Here is a 12,104-nt window from a genome sequence, read left to right on the forward strand (position 1 = left end):
ACATTTTCAAAACATTTTGAGATTGAAATGTGATGGTCCCCAAATACCCTGTTTCCACCTTAGTATGGCCATTCTAAAATTTATTTCTAACCTTACAGGAAATGTACCCATTTCCTAATAGTATGTTCTAACTCAGATGGAAGGGGGGATTAGAACAGTATCAGAATGCTGCCAGTAGACTACAACAGAGTTGAGATTGAACAATATTTCAAAACATATTATATGCTTCTAGTATACTGTATATTGTTCAGGCTTAGGCAATCCAAATAAAAATATGCACATAGGACTTTTTTATGTGTTTATGACTGCCTTTTTCATTTCTTTTCTTTTTCTTTTCTTGTTTTTGCAGCAGGGGTGATCATTGTAGGAAACCTGAACAGTTTAAGCCGTACTAGCGCTGCCATCCCATCTGATTCTTACCAAATTGGAGCCATTGCTGGAATCATAATTCTTGTCCTTGTTGTCCTTTTTCTGCTTGCATTGTTTATTATTTATAGACAAAAGCAGAAAGGGAAAGAAACAAATATGCCAGCAGTTACCTATACACCTGCCATGAGAGTTATCAATGCAGATTATACAATTTCAGGTAAGAATACAGTACTGCAAGCATTAATTCTATCCTTGTTAGACATATAGACTTTCTGGTTTTTCTTTGAAGACATTTCGCTTCTCATCCAAGACGCTTCTTCAGCTCTGAGCTTCTGAGCTGAAGAAGCTTCTTGGATGAGAAGCAAAACATCTCCAAAGAAAAAAAAACCTAAAAGGTCCAGTTCTTTAAAAAGTACCTTTGGGAAAACCATGACCTGGATGACTGAGAATTGCCATAGACATACATCTGTTAGACATAATTATAGCAAAGAAAATTTTAAAAATTGTTCCAGTAGTTAAGGGCTTTGTACATTGTTAGAAAATTTTATAGAAACAGAATATTTTGCTTTGATTGATTGGTTGATTATGTTCAATTAAGATGTTTTCGACTCCTAGTGGCCATATAGATAGACCACAGTACTACGAAGAAAAATGAAAATCTAAAATTCTTTCTATACCCTCAGTATAGCATTTTATAGTTGAGATTATTTAGCACTTGTTAACCACTAACTTTCTGTACATTGCTTAGTTGTAGTCCAAAGTAATGAAATGTCTTTAACCAAGCAATATTTGATCTTCAAGATGTTGTTGAATTCAAGTTCTCATCTAGCAAGAATGGCTACTATGAAACAATGATGGGAGTCCAATAATATTTGGAAAAAAATTAGTTACTTGTCTTGCTTTATCAGGACAATTTATAGACAGTTATTTCAGTAACGTATGGGGAAACCAAACAGATTAACATTCATTGTTCTTGCTAATGAATTTATTGTTATTTAAAAAGAAATTGATATGTGGGTGTGGGAAAGGAATGGATGTATTACATTGCAAATTATATGTATAGCGGAATATTATATCTGCTTTGACCTTTATAGAGCCTGAAAAAACAATTATATTTCATTTTGGTAATAAGCTGCATTTGAAACATCCACATAAAACCGATGAAAGGCCAGCAATAATTTGAATTAATTAAAAAAAATAGAGTGCAGAGAGAGATGCATTTTATTTTCATAAAACTGTGAAATATTAATTGATGTCCTAATGTATTTGAGGAAAAGACTAAACTAAGTTCAGAAGATTAATTTAGGAATGAATGATTCTACCAGAAACTTACAGTAAAGAAAATGTATGTTTGATAATTCCAGTGGTGAAATTCAATTTTTTTTTACTACTGGTTCTGTGGCCATGGCTTGATGGGTGTGGCAGGATAAGGATACTGCAAAATCTTCATTCTTACCCCACTCCAGGGAGAGGATACTGCAAAATTCCCATTCCCTCGCTACTCCTTGGGGAAGGATATTGCAAAATCTCCATTTCCATGCCACTCTGGGGGCAGCCAGCGGTGGTATTTGCTGGTTCTCCTAATACTCAAAATTTCTGTTACCAGTTCTCCAGAATCTGACAGAATTTCACCCCTGGATAATTCACGTAATAACTGCAGCTGGAATTGTATTTGCACAAAATTGGAAAAATGAAGAGATTCCTATGGATGAGAATGTGATTACGAAAAATATTAGAATGTGCAGAAATGAATAGGTTAACACTTGAAATCAAAGAAAAAGAACAATCTTATTATTATAACATATGGGAATTATTTTATCAATAGTTAGAGAATAAATATGAAAAGTGGAGAAAAGCAGATGAGTGAAATAAGAAAATGTTTTAACAAAGTTAAATAAGAAGAGGATTGTTATAGTATTAGGTACAATATTAGTATTAAGTTATAGATAAAATAATAAATATGGCTGTAAATTGTAATTGTTATTGTATAAAATGTTTGCACAAAATATTTGTACCCAGATAACACACTGTTTAATGAAAGATGATGTTTGAATCAAAATAAAATATTTTTTAAAAATAAAAATAATAATAATTTGGGAATGAAAAAGTATTGCAAAGCAATGATATAAATCATCCTTAATCTGTGCTTTAATTCTAGGAAAGTTGTTTGATAGTTCTTAAGAATTACAATATAAAGCCAAGGATGGGTAATGATAAAGATTATTTTTTCTTTTCAGAAACTGTTACTCATAATAATGGTGGAAACACTAATACTCACTACTTCTCCAACCCCAGCTATCACACTCTAACACAATGCTCAAATACAGAAAATGCCAACAACAGGAATAGGATGACTCTGTCAAAGGTAAGAAAATAAAAAGGCTGCATATTTTGTGCTACGTGGGTGTATGAACTGCCTCTCTCAAAAAAGACTATACTTGTAAAACACCACACTTTTAGTTGCCTTCTATACACTGAAATATATCATTATTTACCTTCTTTTTAATTTGAAACAGTCAATCAAGAACCAACTATTTGTGAATCTTAAAAACATGGATCCCCAGAAGCGTGCTCCCATTATGGATTACACAGGGACATTGCCAGCTGATTGGAAGCATGGAGGCTACCACAATGAATTAGGTAGGAACATGAAAACAGACTGTTCCGAACCTGATACAATAGAGTTTAGAAATTAGGAACAATTAGTGCAATGGATATAACTCTTCCCAGCAGAAGAGACTAGTAATATATTTAGATTCTCTTCTTGTCCATTATTGACAGGAGTTTTTGGAGCTGACAGAAGCTGTTTGGGGAAATCCTTGAAAGGTGAGTATGACATTTCCCCAAAATAAAATACATCGGCATATGGCAGATTTCTTGAAGTTAGGCATCCCTGGACCTGATTCTGTTCTGGATAGAATCCATAAAAATATATAGGAACTATAAATTAATTCTGAGAATATGTTAATTCCTGAACCTCAAAAACACAGGTAGCCCTCAACTTACACTCTTTCATTTAGTGACCATTCAAAGTTTACAACATTGAAAAAAGTAACTTGTGACTATTTTTCACACTTATGACAGTTGCAGCATCCCCATGATCATGTGGGAACCAAAGTTGGACACTTGGCAACTAACTTATATTTATGACGGTTGAAGTGTCTTGGTTCATGTGGTCACCTTTTGCAATCTTCTGACAGAAGGGATTCAGGTTCACTTAACAATTGTATTACTAACTTAGCAACTGCAGTGAGTCACTTATCAGCTGTGGCAAGAAAGATCATAAAATGGGGCAAAATTCATTATCTCAACTATCTCGCTTAGCAATAAAAATTTTGGGCTCAATTGTGGCCATAAGTCAAGGACTGTTTGTATGTTTTGATACTATGTAAAGTTTTTTAATATGTTGCATTACACCTGAACTTAAAGAAAAAGAATACAAAAATAGGTTTTTCCCTTAGGCCTTTTGAGCATCTTTCCACCAGTGGTGGGTTCCTACCAGTTCGGACCAGTTTGACCGAACCGGTAGTTGCTTGGCCACCTGGGTCGCTGGAACCGGCAGTGACCCAGGCTTGCCATACCACCAAACCGGTTCTCTTGGCGCTGCCATAGGCGCCACCATCTTGTTTTTTGCTTCTGCGCATGTACATAACAATTTTAGTTGTACTGTGCATGCGCACATCAATTTTAGTTGTAGTGTGCATGTGCACGCATGTGCAAAGGACACGTGTGTGGCATGAGTAAACTGCCGGAATCTACCCCTGCTTTCCACCTATCATTTTATTTAACAGAGTTACAACCTTTTTGGTTATTGCTCAGCCAAGAAATCCTTATTAAACCACTCTCATATACAGTTGCACCACCCCTGCTCCCAAGGAATGTTAGCCCATCATCTCTTTAGTTACACTTTTTGGTTTTGCCAGCAAAAAATTATGAATCTTCATTATCCTATGACCTAGGCTGAGGCTAAGCATTCTGATCTTCTTCAACCTCCCTTCACAAGGTTTAGTTTTTCTTCCTTATTCTCTGAACCTCTTCAATTTTATCTAAATGCTATAAATGTGCCCAGAACTCATTGCAATACTAAAGTGGAAATACTAATCCACATGATTCAGAAACTATATTTTTGTAGATACAGCCTAAAATAATATTGGCTTTTTTTCTACAGCCTCATCATGATACTGATTTATATCAATTTATAATCAGCTACTACTCCAAGAACTTTCATTTTCATTAAATTCACTGTGAATACAATGAGAAACAATGCAGAAGAAAACATTGGCTTAGCATGAATTAATTTGCTGATTTGTTTCACTGTTATTGCTGTATACATTGCACTAAAAATAGAAACTTTGCAAATAACCAAAACATTTCAAACAATAATTCTAGTTTGTTATTCGTTGTCATTCTATATTACCATTAAATTATCATTTTTGTGTTTTCTTAGATCTAATAAAGAATTCTGAATATAATTTAAGTAACTGTTCCTTAAGTAGCTCTGAAAATCCATATGCTACTATTAAAGATCCACCAGCACTTATGCCAAAAAATTCAGAATGTGGATATGTTGAAATGAAATCACCAGCACACAGGGATTCTGCCTATGCAGAAATTAATAACTCTGTTTCGTCTAACAAAAATGTATATGAAGTTGGTAAGTTCCAATTTTAGAAATGTACTTCTTACGTTACAGTAACTTTTGTTCTGTTTTTCTCGGTTTTTTTTTTAGTAGTCTGTCAGTTTCTAGAACTCTACCATCTTCTAATTTATAAATAATGATAATGAACAACTTGAGTTTTTAAAAAATCTTAATTTTTTTAGAAGGCATTAGGATGCTGTCCTAGGAGGCTCTCCTCTATCTTGTGTTGTCATGATAAAATACTATTTTGAAATGAATGCAAATTGTTTAATGCCATTATCAAAAGAGCCTGGGAAAAGGGAAGAACATTATTTTAAGCAGAAATAATTTAAGTGCTACATGAGGACTAATTCATTAGTTGAAGAGCCATAACATTAAAGTTTTTTTTCATATAACTGATTAAAAAATTGCTAGTGAGTCCAAAATGAGGAAAATGAAACAATTATGTCAATAAACATACATTTATTAAATAAAAATACTGTGAAAGTGAAGAACTTTTTTCACAATTTCATATTGGTTATTTGGTAGTTGCTGAAAAAATAGTATAAAATTGTTGGACGTTATCGTCTGAAAACTTGGCAGGACTTATTTCTTGTAAGAGGCAACTATGCCCAAAATTATTTCCAATTTTGCAAGGAAATAAAAATGATATTGGCAGCTCTTTAAAAGAAGTTTTTGTTCAATTTGGCATGTGTTATATAAGTCAACTACAATTCCTGAAAATTCAGCTCCACTTCAAATGTCTTGTCATGGAATGCAGAATAAAATTGATTAAAAAAAATATAAGCGACATGGGAAAACAGCAGCTGATATGTTGTGCTTTTCAGTTATTATTAATGGGGAAGCACTGAAGTTGGTTCTGAATTAAGTTTAAGATTGGAGCCTAAGCTTCATTTATCTTGTTTGTCTGTCACAGGTAGACATTAGACAGCTTGAGGCAGAAAGTGGGCTCAGTTATTCTGGGAAGTCTGTGTTCATGGGAAATAACACAGTGTCAAGAAGGAGATAGGACAGTCTATCGGGAAGCTCCAGGGTAATAAAAGACAAAGATGCTCAGCAGAAAGACTTTTGTGGAAACAAATGCAGCAACTCTATAGTGTTCAAGCATAGGACAAGAACCAATGGATGGCAGCTTTAGCAAGGGAAATCCACATTCTAAATAAAGAGGAATTCTGGGACCATGAGAATGAATAAGTAGTGACAGTTGCTACTGCTACATCATTGAATATTCTCTTTCAAAGTTGGACAATCAAAACATCCTAGATAATTCCAAAAGCTTCATATTGATTTCAACATCACATTAACATATTAGGATTTTTCCATAAATCTGATTTTATTTTTTATTTTATTTTATTATTTATCACATTGTGTAACCATTTTACATAATGACATGTATATTAATGTACTTTTATGTACACTATATTGCCAAAAGTATTCGCTCACTCATCCAAATTATCAGAATCAGGTGTTCCAATCACTTCCATGGCCACAGATGTATAGGCATGCAGACTGTTTTTACAAACATTTGGGAAAGAATAGGTCGTTCTCAGAAGCTCAGTGAATTCCAGCATGGAACTAGGATGCCACCTGTGCAACAAATCCTGTTGTGAAATTTCCTTGCTCCTAAATATTCCACAGTCAACTGTCAGCTGTATTATAAGAATGTTTGGGAATGATAGCAACTCAGCCACGAAGTGATAGACCACGTAAACTCGTCCAACATCAGTAAACTCGACCTCACAAATGCGCTTCTGGAAGAATGGTCAAAAATTCCCATAAACACACTCCTAAACTTTGTGGACAGCCTTCCCAGAAGAGTTGAAGCTGTTATAGCTGCAAAGGGTGGACTAACGTCATATTGAACCCTATGGATTAGGAATGGGATGTCACTTACAGTAAGTTCATATGCAAGTAAAGGCAGGTGAGCAAATACTTTTGGCAATATAGTGTATATTAAAATACCATTCCACTTTTTATATACAATAAAATATTATTCCAAAAAGATACCAGATGATCATATAACCCCACAATATGGATCAATGATTCCTCATTTTTTTTTATACCTACAACAAAGAAAGTTGATTATTCTTTTAAGCACATTGCTTAGGGAGTCCAATATGGTCATAATACAAGTTTTTGATGAATCAATCTCAAATATATTGATACATTTTAAAGTTTGTAAGTACATTGTACATTGTTTCTAATCTTTATTAGCCAAGATTTTTATTCTTGAGTCCATTTTTTGAATATCTCAAGAGTTCTATTTTAAAAATATACTTAAACTTTAAATAGAGATACGTTACAAATTGTACTTCTGCCATGGATTCCTTCAAATAATTGAGTATCTCAGATGCCTTTGGAGCAGCCAAACCATCTGGTGTACATGGATCCATTAGGACATGCTTAAGTTGAAACACACTACCACTGTTGTGAATTGGAAGACCAAATCTAATTTGAAGTCAGGATAAATCCTTAAAACAACCATTATTAGTTTAAAATCACAAAAGCTTCTGCTCCAGTTTTCCAATAGAACATTTTATCACCTATTTTTAGAGTAGATTTTCCCCAAAGATTTAAGTTTTATGAGTTTCATTACCAATATGACCCAAAGATTTTTCACTATACATACTCCTGGAAATAAAACACCTTTTCTGTGATTGATTGGTTGATTAGATTTTTTATCCCACCACCTGAATTGACCATTGTTTCAATTTCACCAGTGGTGGGTTGCTAATTGGTTTACTATCAGTTCGCTCATGCATGTGTATGCGCTTGCATGCGCAATGCCTTTGCACATGTGCAGAAGTATCTGGGCTGAGCCGTCCGCCACTGCCACTACCGGTTTGGTCAAACCAGGCCGAACTGGCAGCAACTCACCTGTCTTTCATCCTAAGAACTTCCTGAAACACAAGAAGTCCCTGGGTGACTTTGGCCTCATGTTTATTTATTACTGGTTGAGGCAATTAAGGGAAGCTGCGTCTCCTTTTTTGGCAAAGCTACTTGCTATCAGTAGCTTCCTCCCTTTGAGAGTCTTGTTTAAAGCATGGAAACTTCTAAATGAATGAATTCATTAATTTTGATTAAACTTTATGATTCTTTCTCACAATATCAGAGTAATAACGCATACATTTTTTAAAATTGCAGAACCAACAGTTAGTGTTGTCCAAGGCAATTTAAGTAATAATGGACCCATCAGCCAAGATCTTTATGATTTACCAAAAAACAGCCACATTCCTTGCCACTATGACCTGCTGCCTCCTCGGGATAGCCCTGCATCTTCTGACAAAGATGAAAACAGTGAATAACCCTTGATGAACATAATCAAGTTATCTTGAAAAGTGGAATCTGGCTATTCTTCTTCTGTTTTCCTACCTGCATTCAGTAAACGTTTGCTGTACATAAAGGAGGAGAATCAAACTACAGTTTCTGTAAACTCACTACTGATGAATAGACGTCAAGCTTGGAAGGTCATATCGGATTTTCCATCAAACTTAAAAAAAAAGGGCCAAAACATTTACACTGTGATACATTGGCTCAATATCCAAGCTTATGGAACAATGCTTGTGAGAACTCTACTGCTTAGAAGAAGAAGCCATCTTTCACTATCTCAACTTATATATGTTGACATACATTTTTTTTCTTTTTACAACACTGTAAACCCTTTGTTCGGGATAGGGTTGGGTTAACTGAATGGAGCTGAATGTTTATTGGCTGGATGCCCTTCCTGATGGCTATATGGAGTTTGCGGTAGATATTTTCCCTTTGCGCCGTGAGAGGGATACATCTGTTGCTACCTAGGATTGAAATCTCAAACTTTTGAGTGGGAGGCAAACATCTTCACTACTAGGCCCCCACACTGTTCATATATGATGACATACAATCAAGACAGCATAATCTGCCAAATATTCACTTAGCCAAGTAGCCAGGATTACTAATTATGGGTAGGGGTTGTAAAAAAGAAACAGATACCATTTTTGCAAAATGGCAAAGATGGCATAAGGAGATATTCAGAGTATACTCACCACAATCCTGGACTGATTGGACAAACCTCCAAGATATTTATCACATTGCTAGTAATGGAAATATAATATAGAACAGGAATAATTTTGAATTGGAGTGAATCAGTGAAGATTGAAGATTGAATGAATATGTCTGGAGACCTGTATCATGAAATGGGATTTGTCATACCTACTGTTGGCTCAATAGTGGCTATTCTAATTACAATATTTGTTATATGTGAGTAATATATAACAAATACATATATCTATAAGAATTGCATAAACATATAGAAGTTTTATTTTTACCAAAATGTCTTCAAGGACTGGATGAAAGAACCCAGATGTAACATATATACACTCTGAATGAAAAAAGGTTTCAATTCATTAACAAGGAAGAGTATTCTTCATCTGAAATTAATTGAACCAATCTTTGTATACTTGTTGAAAAGGTACCTTTTTTATGATAGGAAAGGAATAGAAAAATATGCTTAAGCTGGACTTTCGCATTGTTGAAAACTTGGCATGCTTAGCTCACATTTAATTAACTTGTATTTTAAAATAATGTAGCTGTGTTTTCTAGTGGTTTAGAACATCAATGGTGAAATATTATATTTTATTACCCTGTCAACTCCCCTTATTTTCAGCTTCATGAAATTATTTGAGTACATCAATTTCCCAACAGACCTAAAAGTTGCAATTTACTAGTGTGTAAACTGTGGTGATATTCAGATTTTTAAAAGACAGGTTTAATATTAGGGCAAGGATTATTTATACAAAAAATATTAAACTGGAGAGAACTTATATGTGATTAATTCTTTAATTAAAATGTAATATCTCTGTTTCAAGGGCATTTTCTTATGCTGTAATATGCCAATAGCTAAATTTTCACATAAAAGGTAAAAAATTGGTAAATAATCAGCTCTCAATCTAGAATTGTTTTGTACAATGCAGCTATTCATTACTATATCATTTTTAGCTCTAATAGTAACAGATTATTCCTTATATGTATAAAGTATAACTGTTGGACTTCTCAGTTTGCAGTTTCCAATTTTCTATTTCTTACCATTCAGTTCCTAAAATTGGTATGTCATATGCCTTAGAGCTATTAAATTTTTTAAAATATCAATTGCTCGGATCTAACATAATTGAAAGCAGATAATGATAGAGTTAGAAAACAAAAACTTTTCTAGATATTCCAGAAGATAAACCTGGATTGAAATGAAAAGGGGTTTTACTTCAAAGGCATTCTACATCAAAAGGTGCTGCCAAAACTTGATTCAGACTTGGTAGGCAATGTCTTTGTATACTAAAACACATAATATGCTTAGAAGATGCAAACCTGAAGGACAAAAGAACAGAGTTTTGCAATTTAAACAGTTCAAATATCTTGCTGAAGGATAAGGTTGGAATAGCATCAGAAATAGCTCTATTGGCTTTTGTGTCACAGTATAAAAAGCTTTTTTTGAACTGGACTTCAGTATTAATTTATCAACAATTTAAGAGTAAAACAAATTGGCTTAGTACCTGAAGAGTTACTGAATTTCATTTTGTCTCATATTAAGAGAGAATGTAATGGAAAATGCCAGTAAAAGAAAAGATATATAGAGTAAATAAAATCTGGGTTTAACAGGGTACTCAGCTGTATGCACGTTGTCTCCATTGGTGCTGGCCAGGCTCCCTATTCCAAAATTTCTGTCTTTCTGTTAATTGTTAAAAAATGGTAAATGTTTATTTAAATAAAAGGACACCAGGAGATAGTCTAAAATTGTAAAATCATTTCTTTCTTTATCTCTGTTTCAATTGGCAGGAATAATTTTCATATAGCTGAAAAGTAGTAAAATGAGCAGGTTAAAATATTGTGGGATTTCCAATTTCAGACTGATAACATCTTGGTTTATAACACACCATATTTAACTGTGGCTGAAAAGAAGAAAATGTGCAGTTCATAATTCAACTCCTAGGATAGTTTGTTATCTTGTTATCATAATTTTAATAGTTTTCAGTGTGTTATTATATAAAGGCGTATTTGTTGTCTTTTTATGTTTTAAAGTGAAGGGAAAGTCATTGCTGGTTGAAGAACAACCTTTCTATAAAATTGACTTCACTTTTAGTGTTTGTCATTCCCCTTTGAAAGATATTAAGTGGACTAAAGATTCTCCTGATATCCAGCATGAGGATATTTACCTACAGAAATGTGAGACATTAAATATGTGGTCTCAAAAGTGGTTGCAGATTCCCAAGTCCTACAGAAGAATTCAGGAGGAGGAGGGAATAATAATACTTTAGATCCAACACATATGGTTAAAATAATTCTGTAACATGTCTATTGTATTTCATCATCTTTTACCTCTGTCAGGAAACCTAGCAGAGAACCAGGTAATGAAAACAGTAGTTATAACTGTAGAGGACCTCATCAAAAGATTAAAAAATAAATATTGTTTTTCAAGTTTCTTTCCTGGTAGTAGAAGAAGCCCTGAAAATATAAAATGCAGAATTATGGTAAGTAGAAGAAATTCCTACTTTGGAAGGGCATCTTTTTTTCTTTAAATCTTATTGCAATAAACAATTAGATTGGATATTATCAGTGTTGGGTTCATACGCCAAGGTATAATGAACAAATAGACTTATATGTTACTAGCAATAAAGAAGGCAAGAAAATGAAGATTTAGAAATATGGATGCCAAACAAATGTGCTGACTGATGCAAGATGAATGTCTACTTAATCTGTTTCATACAAAGAAAGCAAAGAAATCCAGATGCTTATTAAGTAAAAATATTATCCATTCATTGTTACTGTATTTATTTACATTCATGTTTACTTTTCACAAGAAGAAAATATATTATTTAGTCCATTAGAATTCCCAACAATATGTTGGGAAGCCAGCAATTATCTTATGGCACTTACAGGTTACTTAAAATTAAGTTGTAATCGCTTTATAATTAAAAGAAATGTAGGAACAGCTCTCTGAAATCCCAAAATTTTATTCACCAACATTACATATAAACCAAATGCAAGTGACATAATTAAGTCCTTGCCACTATCTCGAAGGTCCAGGAGAGGGCAGTCTTATCACAATGTTTCCCTTTGAAATGAATAT

At 33.7% G+C, this 12,104-nt stretch overlaps 1 protein-coding gene and 1 long non-coding RNA gene across 4 annotated transcripts in view; one reads left to right on the plus strand and one right to left on the minus strand.

Moving 5' to 3' along the window:
* The window catches only part of MEGF10 (multiple EGF like domains 10), a 97,295-nt gene extending 86,246 nt beyond the window's left edge, over positions 1-11,049 (plus strand). The window contains exons 20-25 of one of the 2 annotated variants that reach the window (XM_087715876.1): positions 353-586; positions 2,607-2,734; positions 2,886-3,009; positions 3,151-3,195; positions 4,817-5,023; positions 8,153-11,049. In XM_087715876.1, the coding sequence (XP_087572002.1) occupies positions 353-586; positions 2,607-2,734; positions 2,886-3,009; positions 3,151-3,195; positions 4,817-5,023; positions 8,153-8,313 (899 nt within the window). In that variant the 3' untranslated portion in view covers positions 8,314-11,049. Of the gene's footprint in view, positions 1-349; positions 587-2,606; positions 2,735-2,885; positions 3,010-3,150; positions 3,196-4,816; positions 5,024-8,152 lie in introns of both variants that reach the window. The other variant, XM_087715875.1, reaches the window with a different exon arrangement.
* The window catches only part of LOC148045391 (uncharacterized), a 212,405-nt gene that overhangs the window by 72,836 nt on the left and 127,465 nt on the right, over positions 1-12,104 (minus strand). The window lies entirely within an intron of this gene.

This window comes from Thamnophis sirtalis, unplaced genomic scaffold (genome assembly GCF_051295495.1).
Source record: "Thamnophis sirtalis isolate CommonGarterSnake01/CBP01778 unplaced genomic scaffold, rThaSir2_p1.2 scaffold_5, whole genome shotgun sequence".
NCBI lineage: Eukaryota > Metazoa > Chordata > Lepidosauria > Squamata > Natricidae > Thamnophis > Thamnophis sirtalis.